This window comes from Homarus americanus, unplaced genomic scaffold, assembly GCF_018991925.1.
Source record: "Homarus americanus isolate GMGI-L3 unplaced genomic scaffold, GMGI_Hamer_2.0 scaffold24277, whole genome shotgun sequence".
In the NCBI taxonomy this organism is placed as follows: Eukaryota; Metazoa; Arthropoda; class Malacostraca; order Decapoda; family Nephropidae; genus Homarus; species Homarus americanus.
The window spans coordinates 549,378-560,000 of NW_024750697.1; the positions used below are offsets into that span (position 1 = coordinate 549,378).

General features: G+C 44.1%; 1 protein-coding gene across 14 annotated transcripts in view; it reads right to left on the reverse strand.

The window, feature by feature from the left end:
* Positions 1–10,623, reverse strand: part of LOC121854140 (sodium channel protein para-like) — a 168,912-nt gene that overhangs the window by 62,546 nt on the left and 95,743 nt on the right. For 8 of the 14 annotated variants that reach the window (XM_042348535.1, XM_042348536.1, XM_042348534.1 and 5 more), the window contains 3 exons: positions 3,867–4,244; positions 3,131–3,274; positions 2,790–2,834 (listed from right to left, as the gene is read on the reverse strand). The exons of 1 other annotated variant lie outside the window; for it this stretch is intronic. In XM_042348535.1, coding sequence (XP_042204469.1) covers positions 2,790–2,834; positions 3,131–3,274; positions 3,867–4,244 — 567 coding nt within the window. The remainder of the gene's footprint in view (positions 1–2,789; positions 2,835–3,130; positions 3,275–3,866; positions 4,245–10,623) is intronic. 5 more of the 14 variants (XM_042348542.1, XM_042348541.1, XM_042348540.1 and 2 more) reach the window with 3 other exon arrangements.

Here is a 10,623-nt window from a genome sequence, read left to right on the forward strand (position 1 = left end):
AGTCAGGACGGAACAACGGGTATAGCGTGCTTGCTTGCGACACAATACTGGATGCAAGCACACTTATATTTTATTGCTTCAGCTACTGTAGCAGTTGGTATGTACAATTCTTAGTATGGTCGCCACTAGTGTATAATTTTAAGCAGAGCGTCATGTAGTGTTACCATTATCGTATCATCTACAACAAGCAACTCATATTGTTGCCAGTATTGTACCAGTTGAGGTACAGCGCCTCAGTGTTGCCAATATTGTACCAGTTGAGGTACAGCGCCTCAGTGTTGCCAGTATTGTACCAGTTGAGGTACAGCGCCTCAGTGTTGCCAATATTGTACCAGTTGAGGTACAGCGCCTCAGTGTTGCCAGTATTGTACCAGTTGAGGTACAGCGCCTCAGTGTTGCCAATATTGTACCAGTTGAGGTACAGCGCCTCAGTGTTGCCAGTATTGTACCAGTTGAGGTACAGCGCCTCAGTGTTGCCAGTATTGTACCAGTTGAGGTACAGCGCCTCAGTGTTGCCAGTATTGTACCAGTTGAGGTACAGCGCCTCAGTGTTGCCAATATTGTACCAGTTGAGGTACAGCGCCTCAGTGTTGCCAGTACTTCATCAGTTGGAAGGCAAAATTTTAAAGGTACATTAGTGTTATTTCTATACCAGCTGACATAGAAGACTGTAAGAGTGCTGACATTTCTATACCAGCTGACAGAAGACTGTAAGAGTGCTGACATTTCTATACCAGCTGACATAGAAGACTGTAAGAGTGCTGACATTTCTATACCAGCTGACATAGAAGACTGTAAGAGTGCTGACATTTCTATACCAGCTGACAGAAGACTGTAAGAGTGCTGACATTTCTATACCAGCTGACATAGAAGACTGTAAGAGTGCTGACATTTCTATACCAGCTGACATAGAAGACTGTAAGAGTGCTGACATTTCTATACCAGCTGACAGAAGACTGTAAGAGTGCTGACATTTCTATACCAGCTGACATAGAAGACTGTAAGAGTGCTGACATTTCTATACCAGCTGACATAGAAGACTGTAAGAGTGCTGACATTTCTATACCAGCTGACAGAAGACTGTAAGAGTGCTGACATTTCTATACCAGCTGACATAGAAGACTGTAAGAGTGCTGACATTTCTATACCAGCTGACATAGAAGACTGTAAGAGTGCTGACATTTCTATACCAGCTGACAGAAGACTGTAAGAGTGCTGACATTTCTATACCAGCTGACATAGAAGACTGTAAGAGTGCTGACATTTCTATACCAGCTGACATAGAAGACTGTAAGAGTGCTGACATTTCTATACCAGCTGACATAGAAGACTGTAAGGATACTGATAGTTTTACGCCAGCCGATACAAAAGAGGTGATAGTTCTAAATTAGCTGACACCAAAAATTGCCACAGTGATAAAAATGTTGTACACTACTTGGCTGTCAACATGTAACCAGCTCTCTACAAGCTAATACAAGATTGCCACGGTGCTGTGAGGTCCACAAACAGGTCCACTTTGTTAGTTCTGCACAACTGACACACATGACTGTCACAGTGCTAGCTGACTTACACCCCATGACGCACAATTCTGCTACTATGCTGACAATATTACATCAGATGATGAACAAGATTGCTGCAGTGTTAACAGTGTTACACCAGCTAGCATGGAAGGATACACACAGTGCCAATAACACCCAGGCTGATGTCTCTTGGTCTTTGTTTTTATATTATCAACGAGTTACAAAAACTTTCGCAAATTCCTCCAACGAATCAAAAAATGTCCAACATTGCCTCGACTAATCAGAACCTGCAACATATTCCTCTGCCAGAACCTGCATGACATTTGGAGGGTTTATTTTCCCTTGCTGACTGTCTCATATTAAGAGGGTTCTGGGTGCTCATGAAAGTGCAGAGACGAATGAGGTAGTGACACACATTGGTTGAGGTCCCGTGACATGAAGAGAGTGCAGATGAGTGTACGAGACCACCTCTGCCTGACAGTGAAACACTACCGCTCCTGGATAAATATATCTAAATAATCTGTTTGTGACGTTCTGTCGTTCAGCGAGGGCAGGATAACAGCCACAATAACATGTGCCGTGAATCTTTAGAAGTTATTAGCAGGACACAAGTATAGCGGGCGTAGTAGAGTAGCTCGTTGACACAAGTTTATCCCTGAGACTCACCTGGCTAACTCTACACTTAAAACTAGAATGGCATACACATATAAATGCCTTGATATTAATGCTCTTATATGTGCTCGTTTAAATATGGTTGGTGTTGAAGTCTCATATTTTTTTTCCTGTTTGTAAAAGAAATCGATAAATTTGCCTCCTTTTCGAATTTATATATATATTTTTTTTAAATTTAAATTATAAATTTATCATTATTGTTACGTTGTACATAATTTCGGTCAAAATAAACGTGACAACAATAAACATAGTCTATTGAGTCGTCGCATCGCTGGGACGTCGGTGTCCAACCTAACATACAGTACTTCCGTCGTCTTCACCAGTACTCTAGTTCCTAATATCAGTGCGACAGCTCGTGTCCTCAACAGTAGGGTGCAGTCGTGCTAGAGAAAAAGGAGGAGCATCGGGCGTGTTGACTTTAGTGTCCACATAAAGAGTGGGGGATATATAGTGATAGGGAGGTTAGAGCCAGGGGGGAGGTGGGGGGGGGGCAGTGAAGAGGAATCTGAAGGTGCTCGGACATTCTCTTGGTCTTGAGCCGGACCACAGAAAGAGAACAGTGTAGACGGTCAATCGGGCACGCAGGAGTGGACTTACTACAACGTTTTCTTTGGATCTTGCTAGCGGTGTGCCTTGTACGGACTAGTGGAGGAAGAGAAAGCAGGCGGTTTAGTCTAGCACTCATAACCCATCTGAGCTAACACTGGACTCTTTATAGGAATGTATCGTGAACGATCTTTACAAATATCATTGTAGACTGTATCTGTCCAGAGAAAGAAACATTAGAAGCAGAGATGACTGAGCGAGTCCTGAATACAAGAAAGAAGGGCTAAGTCTTACACAATCCTGGGAGTGTATCAACTTTATATGTACAACACAGGACTGCCCTCTCACAGAAATAACTAATAATGAAAAAATAGGTCTAGTTGCCTACTTACTGCATCTTTGTCGATATATTCAAGGTTGATATCAGGTCCAAATATTTCACGAATGATGTTATCAATGACCTCGTCCTCTTTCTTTGTGAGAGCTTCACCCTCCAGTTTGAGCGGAAGCATCTGCAGCATGTGTTTATTGTCCAGCTAGGGAGGGTTACAAAAGCAGACTTTAACAATGGGTATTGGTAGGAGGCCATTGTTATTGCTCTACTGTCTGTTCCCGTACTAAGTCTGCTCCTGGCATGAGAAGATTACTAGTTCTAGGCCTGCTCCTGGCATCACAGAATGACATTAAGTGGCTGTCTGGTCCATTGGCTCACACAGGGAGACACGTAAGTCTGTCTCATCATTCCATACTTTTGAGGGATACTGTCACATGTGCTCAGTGGAAGACGAAGGGTGAAAAAAAGCTGCGAGGCAGAAAACAGTACAATAATCTTGGTGCAAACGTGAGAGAGAGAAGGTGAGAGAGAATAAAGCGTGCTGAAGGGAGTGTTGTAAATGATGATGTCGAGCGGAAGTGCGGATATGAGAACCCACCTAGTGATGAGGGAGCTACTGAGGGTGTAGGACGTTCTAACCTAAACTTGGAAAGGGGATACACGGCTAATAACACCAACAACTCTGCCACACCAAGCGAACGGGGTAGAGGGAGGAGGCAGAGAAGGGGGAGGGGAAGGCCAGCAGTTGGGGGTCTACTACTCACACACTCGCCACTAAAAGTATTAATAATGACCTCTGGGACCTGGGAGGCGGCCATGTTCCGGGATCTGGATCGCAGCTGCGACTCTTTGGTGGTGAGCGGCTTGCCGTTGAGCAGGTCGCCGTGAGAGGTGTAGGATATGCGGGAGGTGTGAGAGGTGTAGGAGTTGTGTCGGGAGCCCAGGTTTGTGTACACGGGCACGATGATGGCGCCATTCTCCTCGCTCATGGGCGTGACCGCGGCGGAGTCGTCGGCGTAGGGTAGATGCTCTTGAGCGTCCAGGTAGGTGGACAGCACCAGCGGCTTCTTGTCACCAAAGCGCCGGCCATTTGTGGTCCGCCAGGTGAATTGATGGCTACCCCGGGACCCTCTCCGTATGTTAAACGGGGAGCCTGGCAGACTAATGCTTGGCTGCAAGGAAGAACACGGCAGCGCTGTGAGGCCGGCGGAGGCGAGGAGTGGACCCCGCCGACCCCATAACACCTACTGCTGCTGGGGACATGACAACCTGTGGCCCACAACACTGATCTACCGCGCCTACGCCAGCACCTGTGTACCTGCCACACTGGCCAACTGTCCTACTCATCGGGAGAATAATATTCGTGGGCAGTTGCTGAAATATCCGTACGAGTGGAAGGCTGTACTTTTCTATACATAAGGGAATAAAAGGAGAGACCCCTGTTCATCAGGCGACTTCAGCATCTTAAATTATCTACAGCCGTGTAAAAAAAAGAAAAAAGAAAAAAGCAGTGACACAAGCTGGTGCGGGAGCGTAGGCTGGTGCGGTACATCTAAAGTGTGGGTGTGGTGAGAGGGAGGGTTAGTCCCAAGTCCCACCCAGACCCGCCCAGCCACACACAAGCGGAGACACCACCACAGGCACAACAAGAGAGTAGTGACCAGAGAGAAGCATGTTGAAGACGCATCCACATAGATATGTAGAAGGAGAAATTAGTTATGTTCAGCACATCACAAAGGACAAACAAACATAGAAATTGTCTACATCCAATATGGATCAACAAAGAGTAATTATATTATTTGTGGCTACCAGGAGTGATGGAGCAAGCGACCCCCTGTGGAGACACACCGCGCCACTAATGGACCATACAGTGAGCTACACTATACACCTAAACATAATTTTATACAACATCTTAATGTCTACATCTAAACATCTCCTTGTACAACATCCTCTACAGCTACTCTGCCTATAAGCTACGTATTACTGTCTCATCATTCCTATTTAGTTTTGTTCTAGTGAGTCCATATATATACACTATAACTACAGTCTGATGCTAATTCACCACACTGTATAGTTGATTCTACACTCTAAAGGACCACTTGCGGCCATTCCTACACCATTATGCTCCACCCAATAGGGCAACACCCGGCCAATTTTCTTATCAATAACCATATATTCACTACGTTTTGGCCCCACCAACATACTAATAAAGAACTCAGTGGACATAATTAAGCTGGTAGACATTCACTTTGAAACACTAACTGCCTGACAGTCACCACCTGGATAACCAAACTATAAATCGTCACTTTGGGTCACCTTTTAGATCACCAAAACAACGATTACTTAGCATCTGGAGTGTCAGTCATCACCAGTATCATTAGGAGAATAAGCGGTGACTGTGTCAGTAAAACTGTCTATGATAATGATATGTTCCACCTACAGAAGGAACAAGTGTACAGAGTTGGTATTCTGCAACAGTTATTGACATGCTGTTAACATCAAACATATCAGCCAATGTTTACTTTCTATCCTGGAGTCTTCTAATTACCTTGAAACACACAAGTCATCACTAAACCTTTTCTTAAACAAAAATATACAGGAAAAAGAAGACTCCGATGCAGCATTAACAAAACAGAAAATAAACTTAAACTATTTACTGCTGTCGGCGTAAGCACACCTTGAAACATTCACGATGAAGTAAACTAAAAATTCATCATTATAAAGCATTGGTGAGGAGCGACACCAAGTGACAACCACGAACATAATAAACAGTACAATACACACAGGCCTACAATACATCAGGGTTACATCACCGTACAACATTCACTAAAACATCATTACAAAACTACTTGAGGACATTGTTGAAAGGACATGACAATGTAACATTCAATAAAAACAAAGTGTATTGAGTTGCAGTAAAGAAAGGGACTTGAGGGACGAGAGACATGTTAACCTGAAGGAGGGTATGCGACATGCACTTAGGTATACCCCTCCCTCCCTCCCTCCCTCCCTCCCTACGCAACTCTAAAGTAAGATACTTACCTACACAACACGTTATTGTTCTTATTATATTTCCTCTCACGAATAACTTAATTCTTCCAAAATATACTTTTCTTCCCTCTTTAAAAATAAACAGTTTCGCCCACTCTCGTCTTAGCTGATAAAAAGTACTCTCATCTCACGCCCTGATTTCTCGATTAGAAAGCTACACATTTCTACAATGACCTATCTCGTTTATAAGGCTATGCACTGATGCTTAAAAACAATGAGAGTTCCATTGTAACCAAAAGGCAAAGAAGTTGAATATTGTCTTCATCAATCTCTAAATTTCATAACCTGACGATGGTTACACAGACTTGAGAGCTCACATTCCTAGAGTCTCATTGCATCTGGTTGAAGTGTCATCCAAATCCAACACCCAGCCATTGTCATGGAATTCTAACCTTCTTCAGGAGACCGCTGGCGTGATACTCTGTCAAGAGACCACTGTCGTGAACCACTCATGTGTGGTCATTATTATGAACCTCTGACACCTAATCACTGACAGAAACATGACATGATATCACTCTCTATGAACCCCCGAACGCAGTGTCATGACCCCTCACACATAAGCAGTACTGACACCGAGAGGCTTTCAGTGTCATGAAACTTCGACAAGCGGTCACGATCATGAATCTGACAGGCGACCATTATTATGCACCTGTGACAAGAGGCCCCATACACTGCACAAGACGCCAAGCATGAAATTCTGAGTTGTGATATCATGAGCACATAAAGTTGGCCTCATGGAGACTCTACCGATCATATGTGATGGTCCTCTGAACGTGTGAATATTATGGAAGGCCGACTAGCGACCAAATGTCATGTGCCTCAAAAAGCGATAACTTTTAAATACAAGTGATGATTGAAGGTGAATGATAGCGGTCAAGCTTAAGTGATACTCTGCTACTACTTGAGACTTGTGAAGAATCACCACCATCAAGTGTTTATGATAAACGAATACATTTGTCAGAGATCCACGACCAGGAAGTCCCAGGACCCCGTAACACAATACCTCTCAACCCAACATGTCAAAGAGAGCGTCACTGTCCGTCTAAATTCCCCATATTAAAAAAAAATACCCATCTCATATTTGCCAAAGCATTTCATACTGTTCATCAACAAGCAGCAGATTTCGAAAAGTAAGTAAGGAAAATCATTAACTTAAAGAGAAAATACGTGCGTGTTTCTTGGGTTTTTGGCAACAGGAAAGGGGAAGGTTTGGGCCCTGCAGGTGCACTGACGCATAACGTGAACACAGTGTTCCAGATCTCTTATGTGTTCTAATATTAATACAACTGAGACTACTCCTGATGTTAATATACTACCCTTGATGATGGTATACTAGCCATGATGTTAGTATACTACCCTTAATGCTGACCTACTGCCCTTAATGTTCCCCCTCTGCCCTGAATGTTCACCTACTGCCCTTAATGTTCACCTACTGCCCTTAATGTTCACCTACTGCCCTGAATGTTCACCTACTGCCCTTAATGCTCACCTAGTACCCTTAATACTCACCTACTGCCCTTAATGCTCACCTACTGCCCTTAATGTTCACCTACCGCCCTAAATGTTCACCTACTGCCCTTAATGTTCACCTACTGCCCTAAATGTTCACCTACTGCCCTTAATGTTCACCTACTGCCCTTAATGCTCACCCACTCCCACGCTCACCTAGCACCCCATCACCACCTACTGCCCTAATGCTCACCTACCGCCCTTAAATATCGTTTCATTGCCCTTAATATTCACCTACGCTATTAATGTTCACTCTAATGCCCACGTTCACCCACGTCTCTGAATGTTCACCATCATTCTTAATGTTCACCTCCAGTACCCTTAATGCTGACCACTGCCCTTAATGCTGACCTACTGCCCTTAATGTTCACCCATTTCCTGAATGTCAACAATCTACTGCCCCACGTTCACCTACTGCCCTAAATGTTCACCTACTGCCCCAAGTGTTCACCTACTGCCCTAAATGTTAACCCATCAGCCCTAAATGTTCACCTACTGCCCTTAATATTCACTCCATCAGCCCTTAATGTTCACCATTGCCCTTAATGTTCACCTACTTGCCCTAAATGTTCACCCACTGCCCTTAATGTTCACCTACTGTCTTAATGTTAACCTACTGCACTAAATGTTCACCTACTGCCCTTAATGTTCACCTACTGCCCTTAATGTTCACCTACTGCCCTTAATGTTCACCTACTGCCCTGAATGTTCACCTACTGCCCTAAATGTTCACTTACTGCCCTAAGTGTTCACCTACTGCCCTTACTGTAACAAATTTCCCCTGGTATTGGTGTACTGCTACGGGCAATTGCATCCCTCCCACACAATACACTACTGTTGTATAGTAGTCCAAATTAACCTCGGATGTGTAGCTGGTTGGGTTAAATTGTAGTTATATGTAACGGAGTGTAGCGAAGTGGACCGGGGTGTAGGAGAGTGGACCGGGGTGTAGCGGAGTGGACCGGGGTGTAGGAGAGTGGACCGGGGTGTAGCGGAGTGGACCGGGGTGTAGTGGAGTGGACCGGGGTGTAGTAGCGGAGGGACCGGGGTGGTGAGAGGACCGGGGTGTAGGAGAGTGGACCGGGGTGTAGCGAAGTGGACCGGGGTGTAAAGGAGGGACCGGGGTGTAGTGGAGTGGACTGGGGTAGTGGAGTGGACCGGGGTGAAGTGGAGGACTGGGGTGTAGCGGAGGGACTGGGTGAAAGGGAGGGCTGGGTGGAAGTGGAGGACCGGGGTGTAGCGGAGTGGACCGGGGTGTAGTGGAGTGGACCGGGGTGTAGGGGAGTGGACCGGGGTGTAGGAGAGTGGACCGGGGTGTAGTGGGGTGGGCGAGGGAGTAGTGGTACATATAGTAAATAGCCATGCCACAGTTCTTTGGTTCATATCTCATTGAAAAGTAAGTTGTTTCAGAATGCATAGTTTGGCCGGAAAACTTAAAGAACAACTGTAGAGGAAAGTTTCTGTACTGAAGGGTGCCCTTAAGTTTCCTATCTGATTTTAATGAAATAATTCATCGCCAAAATATTTGTAAATACACGTTAACAAATTCTGTTGATTTTTAGATTTACACTAGCGCTAAACTCGTCAGACCATTACAAGATCATTTAAAGGAAGAAGAGTGAAGATTTCTAGCAGCGAATTATCATCAAGATATTCATATTAATTCTACCTCGATTACAAGCAACTATTCAAATAATTACAGTTTTTAGAATAAAGCTTTGGCAACCATCACAATGACTACGTGGTGTAGGTGACGAGCGTTACCAGCCGAACGTTAACTGGCAAAAATAATCTATTAATGTTCAGCTTTCGTATATAAGTAAAATAATCTCCATATATCTTATGTCGTACACATTGTTGTCCCGTAATAAGTAAATTTTCGACTTATTATTAAATTGACAGTACCCATTATGACGTAACACCCGAGGTAGGCAGAGGGTATTCTTCACGTGCACTTCTTTTACACGGGTGTTACCATAAAACTGAGGTGGCGACAGACAAACGGAAACATACTGATTTGGACAACCCATTGTTAGTGTAGTTAAATATTTCACCACGTTTTAGTCACATCTAATCTTCAGTGAGAGGAGAGGGGCCATGCTACCCACCGGTCACTAGTTCTAGTCTTACTACTGGAGACGACGCCCCCGGTCGACCAAGTAACAGAACTTAATATTCAGGCTAGTGAAAGCAGTGTCCACGGCCACTTTGGTACCGAAGTGGGACACTATGCCAGGTGACCATCAAGAATGTTCAGCTTTAATAACAGGAAAGAAGATTTTGATGGAAAGTCTTTTTGGTTCTTTATTCCCTTTCATTCTCTTGAGGACTATGAGGTGATGAAGGATACACTCGTAAGTCAATCGCCACCATGAGTTTGGTGATTTAACTTGGGAAAGAAGGTTACACGCACTGTCACTCACAGAAACCTCACTTGAAGGCTCCGTCAGTTTCTGCCAAGCAGGCCCGTGTAGACCATAATTAAGGGAGGGAGAATGGCAGTGTAATAACTATAATTTTACTTGAATGTGATTGGAATATATAATGGTATTTTACACTTCAAATATAACTAAGGATCTCGTTTACATACTTAATTCGTTGACGATATGCATAAATATTTACATCATTTTTGACGATGAACTCTGAAATAATACACCCACATTAACTAAAGAAACTCAAGGGACAATTGCTCATAGGTAACGTGGAACAATAAGGTAAGTGGAATGAGATGAATTCAGGTGTTAGGGTGTAATAGGTAGTGTTAGGGTGTAGTAGGTGGTGTTAGGGTGTAGTAGGTAGTGTTAGGGTGTAGTAGGTGGTGTTAGGGTGTAGTAGGTGGTGTTAGGGTGTAGTAGGTGGTGTTAGGGTGTAGTAGGTAGTGTTAGGGTGTAGTAGGTAGTGTTAGGGTGTAGTAGGTAGTGTTAGGGTGTAGTAGGTAGTGTTAGGGTGTAGTAGGTAGTGTTAGGGTGTAGTAGGTAAAAGTAGGTGTAG